The 18134-nt window shown below is 36.3% G+C and overlaps 1 protein-coding gene across 1 annotated transcript in view; it reads right to left on the minus strand.

The window, feature by feature from the left end:
* Positions 1 to 17275: 17275 nt before the first annotated feature.
* Positions 17276 to 18134, minus strand: part of LOC114612355 (pancreatic alpha-amylase) — a 9055-nt gene continuing 8196 nt past the window's right edge. Inside the window, exon 10 of the mRNA XM_028757309.1 lies at positions 17276 to 17495. Within this exon, the coding sequence (XP_028613142.1) occupies positions 17306 to 17495 (190 nt within the window). The 3' untranslated portion in view covers positions 17276 to 17305. The remainder of the gene's footprint in view (positions 17496 to 18134) is intronic.

Raw genomic sequence — 18134 nt, forward strand, 5'->3', positions numbered from 1 at the left:
CAGGGCAAACCTCAGGGCTGCTTGGTTTGCCAGGGGACTCAGTGGCCTGGACTTTAGGCTTGGGGCTTGAAGATCTACCTAGTTGTCCTAGGAAGCAGCAAGCCTCCAGAGATGCAGGAAGAACTGTGGCCAGGAAATCCAGTGCAGACAGACCAGGTCAGAAACTACTGCTGCTGAGTTCGCAAAAGGCTTGGCAGGTAGGCAATTGGGGTACCCACATGGTGGTACCTGAGGGGTAAAAGCCTCTGGAATTGCAGGTAGAGGTATGGACCAGAAAATGGTGCACAAAAGGGAGAGGTGAGAATGCCCAGAGAACAAAGTACAGAGGGAGCAGGGAGAAACTCACCACTGCTGAGTTTATCCAAAGGGATGGCAGGCAGGGAATTGGAGTAGGGGTGTCTCTTCTGATGATCCCTAATGCCTGCAGCTCTTTAGGATTGCAGGTAGAGGTGTGGACTGGAAGATGGATCACAAAGGGAATAGGGCTAACCTTATAGCTTCTGGGCTTGATGGGGGACCCAGCGGTTAGGAGCTCGGGGCTTGGGGATCTCATCTGGTTGTTTCTTGCGGTAGAAGGTCTGGGAGGAGTACAGGGAGGAAGACTCATATAATAAGCAGGATATATCATGTGAGAAAAGAATGTATCTTCAGTAAAAGGGAAAAGTGATTGAAAAATGAGTTGTTTGAAAGTGAAACATATTTTCATACATGCATAAAAATCTCTGATCTAAATTGTGAAAAACAATGACTTGTATTTTCCCCCTCCAAATCCTTTGAGAACTATGTGTTTCTTACTTTCTCTGGCAACATCAAACCAGTGTCACTAAAACCTATGGGCAAGAGCAGTCTGTCTATCGACTCTGTAGAGTTTATCTTTGTGTAATACTGAACCAAGCTGAACCCACTGCCTGAAAACAGAAAAAAAATGTGTAAAGCAAATGAGTAAATATTTAGAGTTCATACTGATCATACATAGTGTGAGACAGATTGCCAATAATGATGTTAACAGGTGAGATAAACTCAGAAAGTCTCACAGAAAATAGGCAATGGGACCTTTGAGAACAAGTATTACTTGAATGGTATTAGGTCTTACTTCAGATGCTGTCTCCTAAGACAAAGGTATTAAAATTAAATCCCAATAGAACTATAAATATCTATTTAACATAAATAAAATATCTCAATCCCAGGTAGAAATAGATTATTCGATTCACCTTGGTTTTGCTCCTTTTACTAATTTTTTATAATTTGAATATTTCTATTAATGAATTTGAAATAGCAGGCATAAATTCTGGGCCTTTTTCAGTATCTATGACAATAGGATTGTAGTGATAGGTTTTCCCTCTTACCCATATATCTTTTAGACCAAAAACAAAATTCTCTTTTATTTACTATTAGTGAAATGCTATGAGAGATAATGACAGTACAAGTGAGAAAACGACCTTCCACATCTTCTCAGCTAGTATTGAGTGAATGTCCTCATGTTGCCAGGCACTGAGGATATTAGGGATATAATCATGAACAAGACAGACAGATTTCCAAACTAGAAGTTTTTTTTTATAAAAGAGAAGAAAATATAATAGTAAATATAACTACAAATATAAAATATTGATAAAAATAATTCAGTTCAAGTAATGATTAGACCAATGAAAGAGATAGAAATATTGAGTTCAAGACTGGTGTCTTTCATACTTGTTGGTCAGCTCACTCTTCTCTGATGAAGTAACCTTGGCTCTTACTTAAAGGATGAAAGACAGCTGTCCTTTCAAGACCAGCGATAAGCAATCAGAGTAAACTAAGGTATAGGACTGAAGTGAGCTTAGAATAAATGGTAAGAAGTGAAGCAAGTGCTTGAGAGACTCAGTATGTATAAGGTGCTAAGATTGCCAGGTAGAAACTGAGCATTGGATAAGCACAAAGTCAGGAAAGAGAAAGCATACATTTTTCTGAGAAGCCTAAGAAGCTATCTCTTATAGTTGAAAATATTATTATTTTGAATTGTATTAAATGCATTAGTATGCAGGGAGAACTGAGAAAAACTACAAGACTTGTGCATCAATAAACGAACTTAGTACTGTTATGGTAATCCTGAATGTTTGAATGTGTGGCTCTTTGATTCTTGTGCCTTAACTTGGGTTTTTGTTTAGTTCTTTTTAACCTCTGTTGGTTTCTTTATTTTTTATTACTATTATTATTTTTAATCTTCCTTTACAATGCAGTCTGTAAAGTCTCTCAGTCTACTCCATACCTCTCCTCATTCCATACCTCCTCCTCATCTCCAAAAGATGTTGCCACCCCCTCCCACCCCACCAAACCTCCCCATTCCCTGGACACTCAAGTCCCTTGAGAGTTAAGTACCTGTCTTTTCTCACTGAGTCCAGACCAGGCAGTCCTCTACTGTATATGTGTCAGGGGCCTCATATCAGCTGGTGTATGCCGCCTGGTTGGTCTCAGTGTCTGAGAGATCTTGAAGGTCTAGATTAGTTGAGACTGCTGGTCTTCAAATGAGTTTGCCCTCCTCCTCAGCTTTTCAGCCTTTCCCTAATTCAACCACAAGGGTCCCTGGCTTCTGTTGGTTGGGTGTAAGTATCTGCACCTGACTCTTGCAGCTGCTTGTTGGACCTCTCTGAGGGCAGCCATACCAGGATCCAGTCTATAAGCATACCATAGCATGAGTAACAGTGTTAGACCCTAGAACCCCACCACACCACCACGAGCTTCTGTGTGTTTTCATATCCAACTTAGATACGATGGTTTCATTTTATCTTATTATATTTTATTCTGATTAAAAACATTGAGACAAAAAAATCTTTTAAATATCTTTAATTCTCAGAACAGATGGCAAACATGGTTGACAGGAATTAGGCATGCTACAGTTGGGGTGGAGGAATTCTCTCTCTCTCTTTTTGCCACATTACCCACCTTCTAATCATTGGTCATAGGCTTTCAATCAACAGGTGAAATGTCAACACATTGCACAAGAGATTCCTTGTACACTTGGGGGGTGGAGGGGGAATTACTATGATTCCTCTGCTAAATATATATCATGCTATCCAAATATTTTCTGTACGATTATACTTATTCCCAATGATTTGCATTGCTCTCACCCTGGGTTTTATTTTTGGTGGTTGACAGCTAAAGCAGAGACTCATAACTGGCCAAAGTGCTAAAATTAAGTGACTGTTGAGTCTTCATCCCACAAAGGGACATCTATGAACCCTATTCAAATATAAGGAAATATCATGGAAGAGGTGGTGGAAAGAATGCAAAATCAGGGGACAAAGAGGAGTGCTGTTAGATGCTATCTTTGGTACATGTAATGGATGTCACATCCATGAACTTACATAGCAATGGTCAACTACTTAAGTTCTGCTTGAAATTTGGCACATCAAGATACCACCAGGGATTGGAGAAGATATCAAAAGGTCCTATTCCTTCAAGAGCCATGAGCAATTAGACTGCTAGGGTGGGATAAATTATATTTCTCAGTGTCTTGTCTATTGCTAAGTGGACTTTGTTTAAGTAGTAACTTTCCACTTAGAGTCATACAGGTAACCTTACTTGAGAGTAGTAGGATACAAGGGGAAAAAAGGCAGAGGAGGTAGGGGATTTGTTGGTAAGAAGACAGTGAAACATGGGAGGAAATAATAGAAGACCAAAGTAATGAGAAATTATGGTACTATGAAATAGATGGTATGTGTGATAAAACAGTTTGTCAGAATGTTTTAATAAATCTGAGCATTTCCTTTAACAAATAAAGATAATTTTCAAAAGCATATTAATACCTTAGCTACAATTTTCTTGTAGCTATATATGGTTTTAATGAGTACTTTTTATACCTTTTCAGATTTATTACTGAGAGATTTGACTAAATGAAAGATAAAGATTATACTATGCAAAAAAACCTGGAAATACAAATGATTAATGCACTCAGTATGTGGACCTGGAGCATATTTTGTAGCTAATTGTTTGGTGTCTTTCCCACATGATCTTGAAGACCTGTGGCCTACAATATTTTCATTGGGTGGAGAGACTTACAAATAACACAGTTATGATTATCACATTTTTGGCTTACTTTACATAAATTCTGTATAATATTATCAGTGATCCTACAGTCCTTAATCTGTGCAAATTCAGAATTGCTTCAGAACCACTGAAAACATTGACAACACAATAGAGAGGGCCTCTGGATGTCTTAAAAAAATATATAAAATTGTCATCCCCACCATTTTTTTTACTTCCTCATGAAAGTAATATGTGACATGAAATACTTCCTCAGACTAATTAAAAGATATTAGAAAACAATTTTATATAAGTACATTAAACTCTACATTTAAATTATAAACAAATCTTACCTGCAACCCTCCAAATTCATTAGGAGCTAATTATCTCTCACAATCCTTTGTTATATTTCCTTTCAAAAATATACAGGGTAATCAATTAATCTAAATTTTCTCCTCCTAAACAATTCTGTGTCGCTATCAGAAATCTTTACAAATATAAAGCATTTAAAATATGTAAGTTATACTAATAATGAGAACAAATATATCTCAATGACTAAAGCTTATTTGAAAATTGAAAAGGTACCATGAAATTTTGTCAGCGAGGCAAACAGACCAAGACGTTCCAGAAACTGAAGAAAGAGCTACCAAGGCAATAAAGGGAGTAACTTATGATAAAAAATTTAATTGAAATTCACTCCTACCAGCTTGGGGGAAAAAACAGGTTATAAATGTGTAAAATGGGAAGCGGGAAGTCATTGGGAAGAGTTTTATAACTGTGCAGGAATGAGGTAAGTGATTTTCACCTGAACAGAGCAGGTTACTGTTAGAAAAAGAGTAGGTGTGTGGGTCAACTGTAGCCAAATAGCAAGTAAAATAGAAATGCTGAACATGAAGGTATTTGAAGGTGATATAACTTATTAAGATGATGAAATGAGAAAGTATCAGGTCTAAGAGGTTTCTTAAGCCTGTTAAAGACCTTAGTTATTTCTTTGTCCATTAAAATGCTCTCTTTTGCTCCTTCCACAACTAACAGCATGAACAAATCCTTAACAAAACTAGAAACTAGATTTTTGTTCATATTTGATTTGCGATTTCATGCTTCTATGATATTCTGTGTTCTCTCTATGACCTACTGTCCTTTCTTAAAAGGTACATATTTATTTAAGAATATCAAATTATAACTTCTTTTATTATTTATTTTATTCATTTATTTATTATTTAAACTATAAAGAATTATTTTATGTATAATATATAATATATTGTATGCATTTTTATATATTTTATACTATTATAAATAATATACCATATATTAATTATTTTAATTATAAATAAAAATTAAATTAAATAAATTTTTAAAATAAAAATAAAAAATGTTTACACATGATTCACATAATTATAATATTCAACTAATATATAATATAAAATTAATTACAATAAAATACATATAAATATATTTATATTATGTATATATTAAATAAATATGTAAATATATAATATAAATTTATACAAATATTTATCTATTATTTCAAATGTTCATAGCATTTTTATCCTAGATTTATATTCTCAAGTATAATGAGTAACATTTTGATGTGTGACACTTTTTTAGATTAGGTCATTGAATTCTGCTTGATTTGTGCTATAAGTCTATCTAGATTTACATATTCAACTTTCTGGAACAAACATTAAAAGTGCACTTCACTTCTAATATTTCTAGACCTACAAATGAATATTGATCTCTCTTATGTATTCAATAAACGGCTATAACATACCTATACTAAGTTCCAAGTATTGGGGAAGATCTGGACATGATTTATATTCTCATCTTTAGTAAATTAATACTATCACAAAATATATATTATCAATTCTCATGCTTGCAATGCACACACACACACACAAAACTAGGAAAACTAAGTCAAATAGGATTATTGTTTTAAAATGACAGAATATGACAATATGTCTAACTATTTAATAATCAGTGTTTTCATTGTTTCACCAAAATTTCTGAATTTCTACTTTATAATACGGTAGCCATCAGTAAGAATCAGCTGTTGAATTACATGAAAAGGAGAGAAGTTCTACTAAAATCAGGAAAAAGAAAAGGATGTCCCCTATCTTTATAAATTTTCTATATGGTACTTGAAGATTTAGTTAGAGCATTTAAAAAAAATACTGAAGACGATCAAGAGGATACAAGTCAGAATGGAAGAAGTCAAAGTATCTGTAGCTACAGATGATTTTATGATATACATAAGTAGATGGAAAAAATACACTAAAGAACTCCTAAAGCTGATAAATACTTTCAGCAAAGTAGTCAGATATAAGACACAGATAGATAGATAGATAGATAGATAGATAGATAGATAGATAGATAGATAGATAGATAGATAGAGAACTTGGGGAAATCTTTAGTCAAGTAAGTAAAAAACTTGCATGTCCAAAACTTCAACATTTGAGAAAAGAAATTAAAGAATGTATCAGAAAATGGAAAGATCTGCGATGCACATGGATTGGTAGGATTATTTTAGGAAAAATGGCAATCCTGCCAAAAAACACAATCAACAGATTCAGTGAAATTCTTATTTTAAAAATTCCATCATAGGAAGAGGGGAGAGGAAGGGGAATAGGAGGTTTCAGGATCAGGTATGAGGAAGTACACAAGAGATGGCAGATGGCCATGAGAATGAATGAAAATCTATAACTGGCGGTAATAGGGTACTAGGAGGCATCCTGAGGATGAGCCAGGAACCTGGGATAGGGGAGGTGCCTAAGAATCGGTAAGGGTGACCTTTGCTGTGATTCACAGCATTGAGTATATGGAACCTGAAGAAGCTACCTCCTGTAGCCAGCCAGGAACCCCAGTGAAGCAATAGGGACATCAACCCACCCACAAAACTATTGACCCTAAAATTATCCTGTCTACAAGAAATATGTGAACAACGGATACAGCAGAGACTAAAGGAATGGCTAACCAATAACTAGCCCAACTAGAGACCCATCCCATGGCCAATCACCAATCCCTAATAATATTAATGACACTCTGTTATGCTCAGAGATAGGAGTCTAGCATGGATGTCCTCAGAGGCCCCACCCAGCAGAGACCCACAGCCAAATTGTGGGTGGAGCTTAGGGACTCAGAAAAGTTCAGGGAAAGGATTGAGGGCCCGAAAGGAGATAGGCACTTCACAGGGAAACCAACAGAGGCAACCTGGAACCTTGGGGGATTTCAGAGACTGAATCACCAAACAAAGAGCATACATGGGCTGTTCCTGGGTTCCCCCACCCCCACCTCACCCCCACCCCACCTCCACACATATGTAACAGATGTGCAGTTCAATCTTTCTGTGGTCCTCGAGCAACGTAAGTGGGGACCATCCCAAAATCTGTTATCTGTCTGAGAGACATGTTCTAGCCAGACTGTCTGGTCTGGCCTCAGTAGGAGAGATATACCTAGCCCTGAAAAGATCTGATATAACAGGTTAGTGAGATAACCAAGGGAAGCCTCTACCCTTTCAAAGGAGAAAGGGATGTGAGGATGGGGAGATGGGGAGATAGGAGGAATGGGGAGGGATTGTGGGAGAGGTTGATGGGGGACAGCGATTAGGATGCAAACTGAATAAATTAAAATAATAATAATAAATATAAAAACAAAATTAAAAAACAAAGCTGCTATGAACGTAAAGAATTTGTAATTTGTAAAAAATGTCAGATAGAGCTAAGGATGTGCTTCAGTAGCTAAATGTTGACTAGCATGCGTATACCATGAGTTCGATATGTGTGTGATTAAATTATATTATTTTAGAAAATATTACTTATGTATATTAATATATTATGTAACTATATGATAATATATATTTTATAATATATTAGAACATTTTTGACAGCATCCTGACAATAAAAATGTTGCTCTGATGAACTATGGATACCTCTGTTTTCAATAAACACTATCCAATATTTATGACAGTTTGTAGTATTACAATACACATACACCATGTATACTTATTAAAACAGATTGTTTAATGTTTCTTGTTCCTCATCATAACTTTTTTTTGGAGCATTACACATCTTTCCCTTTAGTGATTCATAAGATATTTGATAGGCTATTGTGAAGTATAATCAACTATGCAATATGGATAGAAATTAGAAATTTATAAAAATCTCTGAGGAAGAAATGATGACAACCCCATTTTGGTCACTGTTTAAATGACCATTAAATCACCACATAATATTCCATAAATATGCATAATGTGAATTATAATTTGAAAGAATAAAAATTAATAATAATATTTCACATTAAGAAATATAATTGAAAAATTACACATATTCTCAAAAGCATTTTTTTAATCAATGTTATTAAATAGGCATCTTATTACTTCAGCATTAATACTACAGAGGGAGGAATCCGATACAAATTCAGGATTCCTCTGCACCAACTACCAAAAATTTAGGCATTTAGCTGAAAGTCTTCTTATGGATATCAAAGTCATGTGATTTAAAGATGGGTATTTTACATAGAAGGTTATCAAGTTGTGGTTTCTTTATTTAAAATTATTCACAATTCCTCTGAGTATTACAGTGTATTCTGTCTCAAAACAGTCATTGCTTTCACACCAATACTACCAACCAGAAAAAAAGAAAATAGCAACTTAAGCTTAGCATGAATTACATATGAAGGCTAGAGAAAGACAAAGTTTAGCATGTTTGCCTACCACATCTGAAACTAAAGGTAAGTTTGGAGGCAAGGCTTAGTAGTACTTCCAAAACAAATAGTACTGATTGTGCTGCAGGGCAAACAAACATGATGTGTTAACAAACCCTCCCCCCCAATGTACATGAAACTCTGAATGACATCAAATCATTTTTTAAGTCTTATTAAGAACAAAAGAAGGAAAGTAAAAAGAAATGCATATATTTTTAAAAACAAACTTTCCACACCAGTTTGTATAAATCATCAAGCATAAAAACCTACATTTAGAATTTGTCAATTATAAACAATAGAAAACTTCATTGGTTTGGTTTCAATTTCTCTTCTTTTGGAAGATCAAAAAGGCCAGAGTACATTCCACTGGCCATGCGAGTCACATTTTTTCATCTAACTTCAAAGGAGATACAATTCTACCTGATGCCTGGAAGAAACCCAAGTAAATTTGATAAAGTACAGTATTAAGGAGGCTAGGTTTCTGACTGGTTATGATAAACAGAAATCTGTTACACTCTAATGAACATGATTGTCAGGAAATAAACTTTTATGTAAAAAAATATTTATAAATTTATATCATGTCATCTTTTCACTATTCTCTCTTTCAAACCTTATATATTCTCCAAATATGGATTCTGTCAGCACTGTGATCTGAGCTCCATGGTGACCTATGATGGACTGGGTGTCACCATCCTGGTGTCCTTGGAAGCCACTGTCTTCCCCCGGGTGCTGCTTGATCACCTCCTATATTACAAAAGAATTCATCACTTTGCTTTCTCAATATACAACATCTTCTTCTACATTCGTCTTTTCCTCTGAATCATTTATAAAACATAAGGGTAAAAGTTTGGTAAAATAAGTTTACAGATCACAGTAGCTTATTATTGAGCCAAATTGATTCAATAAAATTTATGAGAGCATAATGGGAACACATTCACTGAATTAAATGTCTGTTGTTAGGTTCAAGTTTGTCACCCACAATATGATGCTCAAACAAAATGTTAAAGTCATAGAACACATAATGTGAAATTGTGATTACGTTTACATGTAGGATGAGTAAAGAAATTCATGGGAAAGTAGGTAGCAAGATTGATTCAAAATTGTAAAACAGGAAATAGTGCAGTCATGGTTCTAAGCTAAGCTGTCCAGCTCCCAGTGCAAATCCTCTCCCTTATTAGTCGCTATGGTAGAATTAAATAATTTCTTGTTGAAAATATCTTGGAATATAGAAAGTATTTTAAGGTAATAAAAGTGAACAGTATACTCAGTTTTTTTTCAAGTGTTCACTCCACATGAGATTAATTGTTTCTGTTACATTATTCTCTAATCTTATGCAGAAAAAATATATTATTGCTAAGAAACATTGTATGCTCTTACACCTACATGACTATATACAAAATGGAGAATGAATATGTGGCATTGGCAATTAAATGTGAAAATAAATAATGTTTTATTAAAAGGCCTCCTAAACTGCTCATGTCAAGTAAACCTTTTTCTTCTTTTATTTTCCTACTAGTTAAAATAAATTCTTTTCTTGTGCAATATATTCTGATTATAGTTGTTCCTTCCTCCACTCCTCCAAGATCCTTCCAACACTCCATCTTCTCCAGATCAAGTCCCTTCTGCCTCTCATTAGAAAAGAGCAGACTTTGTAAAAAAAAAAAAACTACCAAAAATAACAAGCTAAAATGTAATAAGTGAAGCAAAATCTATCCTATTAAAGTTAGATCTGGCAACACAGTAGGAGGAAGAGTCCCAAGAGCACCACAAGTATCAGAGACCCATTCATTCTCACAGTCAGGAGTCCCATAAAAATACAAAAGTAATAGTTATATATGCAGAGGACCTGGTACACATCCCTGTAAGCCCTGCATCTGCTGCTTTAGTCTTGGTGAGCACATATACCTCATGCCTAATTGATTCATATGGCCTTGGTTCCTGGTCTCCTCCTTCCGCTTTGGTTCTTATAATGTTTCTTCTACTCTTCTGCAGGAATCCTTGAGCTCTGAGCAGAGCAATTTGATGGATAGCTTCCATTTAAGCTCTTTCTCCACATAATATCTGCATCTGTATTTGTTCCCATCTGCTTCCAGAGGAAGCTTCTCTGATGATGAATGCAAAAGGTCTATGGGTGAAGCAAAATAACATTAAAAATAACTCTGTTATTTTTTTTTCAGATGAGTAGTAACGTGGTTTTACCTTATGATTCTGAATTAACTAATCTCTGATTCTGGTTACCCAAGTTGTATTAGGTATGAGTTCCATCTAATGGAATGGGCCCTAGGTGGAGTCAAATGTTGGTTAGCTGCTTTGTTAATCAGTGCTTTCTGCAAAATTATCCATTTATTTTTTATTATTCAATTTAACTTAGTACGGGATTTTAAATTGTGTGCTTAAGATTCTTTGGATTTCTTCCATGTCTGTTGTTGAGATTTTTTAAAATTTCTATATTGGATATTCTCTCTCCCTGCATTTTAGTTCGTTTGGAGGGATATTTGTTTATCATGTTAATGATTTTCTCAAAGAACTCTTTCATTGACATTTTTGTATTTTTTTTCTTTGTTTCTATTTCATTGATTTCAACTCTCAGTTTGATTATTTCTTGCCATCTACTACTCCTTTTGGGTATAATTACTTCTTTTTTACTATACAGGTGTGCTTTTAAGTTGATACTCTGAGATCTCTCCAAATTTTTTTATGTAGGCACTTAGTGCTATAAACATTTTTTTCTTAGCACCTCTTTCATTGTGTTTCATAAGTTTTGGTATGCTATATATTAATTTTTATTGAATTACAAGACGTTTTTCATTTCCTTCTTTATTTTAGTCTTTGACCCAGTTTTTATTCAGTGGGGAAATGTTCAGTTTCCATTCGTGAGTTTGTAAGATTTCTGTTGGTTGTTGTTTCAATACGTGGTTGTCAGATAGGGAGATATTTCAATACTCTTGTCCCTACTAAGGTTTGCTTTGTGTCTGAGAATGTGGTCAATTTGGGGCGAAATTTTCATAGGTACAGAGTAGAAGGCATATTCTTTTGTGTTTTAATAAAATATTCTATAAATATTTGTAAGGTCCATTTGGTTTATAATGCCTGTTAGCTCGGATGGATTTTTGTCTGGATGACTTGTTCATTGATGCAAATATGCCATTAAAGCCTCCCACTCTGTGTGTGTGAAAGTCAATATGTGACCTAAGCTCTAGTAGTGCTTCTTTTACAAACTTGGATGTGTTTATGTTAGGAGCATAGAAGATAAGAATTGAAATGTAATATTAGTGGATGATCCTATGATGAATATGAAGTGACCTTTCTATCTCTTTTGATTAACTTTTGTTTGAAGCCTACTGTTTTTAGATATTAAAATCAGCTTGCTTCTTAAGTTTATTTGCTTAGAATATCTTCTTTCAACCCTTCACTCTAAGGTAATGTCTATTCTTTAAGTTACACTGTGTTTCTTGGATAAAGCAGAGGGTGGATCCTATTTTCACATCCATTCTCTTAGTCTGTATCTTTTTATTGGGACATTGAGACCACTGGCACTGAGAGATATTAATGACCAGTGATAATTGATCCCCATTATTTTAATGCTGGTGCTTATCATTGGCTGTTGTGGTGATGGGGTATGTGTAAGTGTGTGTGTATGTTTGTGTGTGTGTGTGTGTGTGTGTGTGTGTGTGTGTGTGTTTGTCTTCTTTTAATTTTGCTGATGTAAGATTATTTTCTGTTTTTAATGTGTGTAGTTAAACTCCTTAGGTTTGAGTGTTCCTTCTAGCTCCTTCTGTGGAACTGAATTTGTAGATACATGTTTGAATTTGGCTTTATCATGGAATATCTTATTTTCACCATCTGTGGTAATTGAAAGTTTTTCTGGTAGTAGTAGACTGGGTTTGCATCTGTTGTCTCTTGGAATCTGCAAGACATCTCTCTAGGCCCTTTTTGATTTTACAGTCTCCATTGAGAAGTCTGCTGCAATTATCAAAAGTCTGCCTTTATATTTCACTCGGTCTATTTCCTTTCAAGTTTTAATATCCATTCTCTATTCTGTAGTTTAAGGTTTTGATTATTATATTGAAAGGGATTTTCATTTCTGGTCCAGTCCATTGCTTTGAGTTCTGTAAGCTTCTAGTGCCTTTGTAAGAATCTCTTTCTTCGGATTAGGAATACATTCTTTTATGATTTTGTTGAAAACATCTGGAGGTTGACCTGGTTTTCTTCTTCCTCTATACCTATTGTTCTTAGGTTTGGCCTTTTCACCAAAGTTGGTCTTGTACCAGATTTCCTGGATGCTTTGTGTCAAGAGATTTTTAGACATAAAATTTTTTTGGACACCCAAGATTCAACTGACCGACCACATGAAGCTCATGAACAAGGAAGACCAAGTGGGGATGATTCGGTCCTTCTTAGAAGGAGCAACAAAATACTCAAGGGAGCAAATATGGAGACAAAGGAAGGGACAGAAACTGAAGGAGGGACCGTCTGAAGACCATTCCACCTGAGTATCCATCCCATGTGCAGTCACCAAAGGTAGATACTGAAGTGGAATTCAGGAAGTGTATGCTGATAAGAGCCTGATATAGATGTCTCCTCAGAGGTCTGCAAGAGTCTGACATATTCAGAGGCAGATGCTCACAACTAGCCATTGAATTGATCATGGGGTTCCCAGTGGAGGAGTTAGAGTGGAGACCATTGGAGCTGAAAGGGTTTGTGGCCCCATGAGGAGAGCAACAATACCAACCAACCAGAGCTCCCAGGGTCTAAACCACCAGCCTGGGAGCACTTAGGGAGGGATCCAGGGCTTCTGCTGAATATATAAGAGTGGAAGAACCTGCTGGGCATAGGTGGGAGAAGAGATCCTTGGCCTCATGAAGGCTGGACGCCACAGGGGATGGGAATTTGAGGGTGGGGAGGTGGGAGTGAGGAGGTAGGTAGGGGTACATCAGCAGAGAAGCAGGAGGAGGAGTGAGAGGATAGGGGATTCCTGGGTGGGTGAGAGATGGGGTAAGGGGACAACATATGAAATGTAAATAAAACATCCAATAAAAAAATAAGATAAAATAAAATAAAAAAATTTCTTTGGCCAATATATCTATTTATTCTATTTTATCTACAATACCTAGGATATTTTTCTTCCAGTTCTTTTTCTCTGTTGGTGAAGCTTGCCTCTGTACTTCCTTTTCAAATTTCTATATTGTTTACTTCTTGAAGTCTCTCAGTTTGGTCTTTTTAATTGATTAAATTTACAATTTCATGTCTTGAATAGTTTTATTTATAGTTTTATTTATTTTCAAACACAGTTTATGTGTTTTTTCTTGGATTTTCTTAAGTATTTTATTCATTTCCTCTTTAAAGATCTCTATCATATTCATAAAGGTTATTATAAGGGTTTTATTTCTTTTCATTCTTTTTAAATTTGTTTTATTTATATACATTCCAATGTTGTCCCCCTTCCCGGCCCCCCTCAAAAGTTTTTCATCCAATCTACCCTTCCCTTTTTCTCTGAAAGGGTACTTCCCACCACTCCTTTATACTTTTAACCTTTCCTGGGGCATCAAGTCTCTACAGGATTAGATGAATCCTTTCCCACAGAAACCAAAGAAGATCCTCTGCTACATATGTGCCAGAGGCCATGAACCAGCCTATGTATGCTCTTTGGTTGGTGGCTTAAACTCTGAGAGCTCTAAGAGGTCTGGGTTAGTTAATACTGTTGCTATTCCTACAAGGTTGCCATCTGCTTTAGCTCCTTCATGCCTTCCTCTAATTCTTCCATAAGGGTCCCTTACCTCAGTTCAATGGATGGCTGTCAGAATCTGCATCTGTCTCAGTAAGCTTCTGGTCGAGTCTTTCAGAGGGCAGTCATGCTAGGCTTCTGTCTGCAAGCACAACATGACATCAGTAATAGTGTCTGGATCTCAGTGCCTGCTCATGGGATGTATTCCAAGTTGAGCCAGTCACTGGATGGTCTCTATACCAATCGTGAGCATATATCCAAAAGATGCTTCACCATACCACAAGGACAAGGTCTTTTTCTGTTGGTTCAGTTATTTTGTAATATTCAGGGCCTGCTGTTGTAGGTCAGGGATTGAGTCATGACTACCTATTTCCTGATTTTCTGGCCTGTTCAGCTGGTGTGTTCATATGAAATGCCTACTGATGTTGTAGGCTGGATAAATGGGATGATCTGGGAGAATACAGATTGAGGGATAAGGTCTTTGAGATTGTTTTGGGATCAGGTAAGAGGAAAGGGGGACTACAAGTTTCCAGCAACAGAGCTGGGGATGAGACTTGGAGGACTGTATCTCAGGAGCAGTAGGAGAGATGTTAATCTGCCCTCAGCCTACTTGTTTCCCTGGGAGGAATGGCTCTTATGTTAGCATGAAGTGCCTGGTGGACTTACAGTCAGGAATGAAGAGGCTGTATGTTTTATTTTACATTTTTATTGGTTATTTTATTTATTTATATTTCAAATGTTATTCCCTTTCCCAGTTTCTCCTCTGGAAACTCCCTATCCCACCCCCTCTCCCCCTGCTTATATGGAGGTGTTCCTCTACCCACCCACCCACTCCTGCCTCATTTCCCTAGCTTTCCTCTACAGTGGGGTATTGAGCCTTCACAGGACCAAGGACTTCCCCTTCCATTGATACGAGATAAGGGCATCCTCTGCTACATATGAAGCTGGAGTCATTGGTCTCTCCATGTGTACTATTTGGTTGGTGGTTTTGTCCCTGGGAGCTCAGGGCTATCTGGTTGGTTGATATTGTTGTTCTTCTTATGGGGTTTCAAACCCCTTCAACTCTTCAGTTCTCCTCACTCCTCTATTGGGGTCCCCATGCTCAGTCTGATGGTTTGCTGAAAGTATCCACATCTGTATTGGTCAGGCTCTGGCAGAGCCTCTCAGGAGTCAGCTATATCAGGCTACTGTCAACAAGCACCTTGGCATCAGCATCTTGGCATCAGTGTCTGGGTGTGGTATCTGCATTGGGATTGATCCCCAGGTGGGGCAGTCTCTGGATGGCCTTTCCTTCAGTCTCTGTTCTACTTTTTGTCCCTGTATTTCCTTTAGACAGGAGAATTCTGAGTTAAAATTTTGGAGATGTGTGAGTGGCCCCACCCCTCAGCCAGGGGCCATGCCTCTCTGGATATGGTTTCTACAAGTTGTCTCTCCCCTTTGTTGGGTATTCAGCTAATGTCATCCCTGGTGGATACTGGAAATCTCTTGTTTTCCTGGAATCTGGGACTTTCTGGTGACTACCCCCAGTTCCTCATCAGTGGAGAATGTATCTTAAGGGGCATAATATGGGGTATCCACAGGACAGGAGAGCAGGGAGGAGAAAAAGTTACAGCTGGTATTCTGTTGTGGCACTAAAGACAAATGAACAGGATTTTGTCTGGAGAAACAGACAGACAAAATTATCTTACCATTATTATCACAAAAAGACTTCTAAGAATCCTCCAATTGATCGTATATGATCATGATGTCAACCTTGATATTTATAAGTCACTGGAAATTTTCAGGGCTTTTTTAATGACTAAAACATAATATTTTGTCTACTACTTAAAAAAGATATGTGGTTATCCAGCACAGTCTACTTCACACGTTCTTACAGCACTCATTTCTCAAGGCATTCATGATGCCAAAATAGGAAGAAAACAAAGTTTTGAAAAATATTAACAGTGAAAGAAAGTTCTAGAATAGACTAATTTGGTTATTTCTAGATTATAATAGAGAACCAATTTGAATTTACATATTTATCAATCTACACCATTTTATTGACCTTGAGATTTTTCTGGGATGTTGTCAATGTTTGGAAAGAACTCTAGCATTGGGATACAACTCTAGCCTGTGGTTTAGAAAAAATTATACAAAGACTTTTCTACATTAATAAAACTATCAGTACATTGGTTTCTTTCTTAAATATTATTTTTAAATTACTTAAAGTCACTTACATCTATTCTTATTTAACTTCTGTGGAAGTTAAGATGTACAAAGAGACAAGTGGTATATGTCTAAACAGTAAATTTTAAATTTAACAGCAATTTTACCAAAAAAATGATGTAGCAATATATTTAACCTAAATTGGGGGGTTCTGCCCTGCCTTTGATTATTCAGGTCCCAGACCATATTAAGACACAAAACCTTTACATTTATAACCCTTTAATAAGCACTAGAGCTGAGCAGATATCTGCCCACTAAGCTATTAATGTCTACTTCTCCATTAATGACCCCAAGTTATAACTTGCTATGTTCCTTCTGGACTGCTTTTAACTCCAATTGGCCAGTCCTCATGGCCATGTTTTCGTACTCACCTACCACATACTGTCTTTTCTATCAACCTTCTCTCACTCTCCTTCCCTCTCATGATCCTGCCTCAGACTCAAGACTGAGAAACAAAACCTCACCTAACTTGCTCTACCCACAGCTCATGGGCAGAGACGTTATGTCCTGGCACAGGGTTGTTTACACATCCTACATATATTCCAGTGCTCAGACAGACACAGCAACATGCACACATGATAATAAACAAAGAAAATAGAAATTTAAAGTATAATGCAGAGCAGATGAAAAAGGAGCAAACTCAATTGATGTGCTTTCTACATGTCTTTAATTTGATTCTTACAATTTTGAGTCAGCATGGATTGCAATAAATGGGTCTTCAGCAGAGTTACTAATGGAAATGTGAGCTTTGCCATCACTGCCAACGTTTACTCTAAGTCCAGTGCAACCACCATCAACTTTATCTCCAGAAATGACATCACAGTATGTGCCAGCAGGAAGACCAGTCTGTAAAGTTGTTGACAGAGCCCTGGAAGAAAAAGCCACAAAATAATAAGTACCCCAACCTTGTGCTTTAAAACAGTAAGGACTCAGAACTCAGTGAGAGACTCTAAACACAAAAAACATGCTAGTGGGAGCAAGTGTATTCTATATAACAAAGGCATTGTTTTATATGTATGTTAGTGTCGTGGCCTGTAGTGACCAGAGAACCCAGTGAAGCTCAGCACTAAACCCCTCCTGTGAGGACCATCATTGTTTACAGTCTATCCTCTCCTGGACTTATATTCTGATGATTCTTTTTAATTTTAGTAGCATCAATTCTTCAAAACTTCAATTACATGATAGCATAAATAATGTTTTCAAGAATGATCTAGCATTTCTATGGACACATACACGTTTGTAGTAGAAAAGTGTCAGCAGGAAATAATTTTGGTTCTTCTAAACAACCAACCATGTGCTCTTTCAGAAAAATAAAGTTACATATTTCTATTATTTTGTCTTAGCCAATAAAGTATGCTGTAGGAGAAAGTATTCTCAACCTGATACAAAGTTGATTTTAAATTTAGATAGTTCACTTACTCCAAAGATACTCTCTATGCTAGAATTCTTTTTTGTTTTGTTTTGCTTTGCTTTGCTTTGCTTTGCTTTGCTTTGCTTTGCTTTGCTT

Source organism: Grammomys surdaster, unplaced genomic scaffold (assembly GCF_004785775.1).
Source record: "Grammomys surdaster isolate TR1022 unplaced genomic scaffold, NIH_TR_1.0 126158, whole genome shotgun sequence".
NCBI lineage: Eukaryota > Metazoa > Chordata > Mammalia > Rodentia > Muridae > Grammomys > Grammomys surdaster.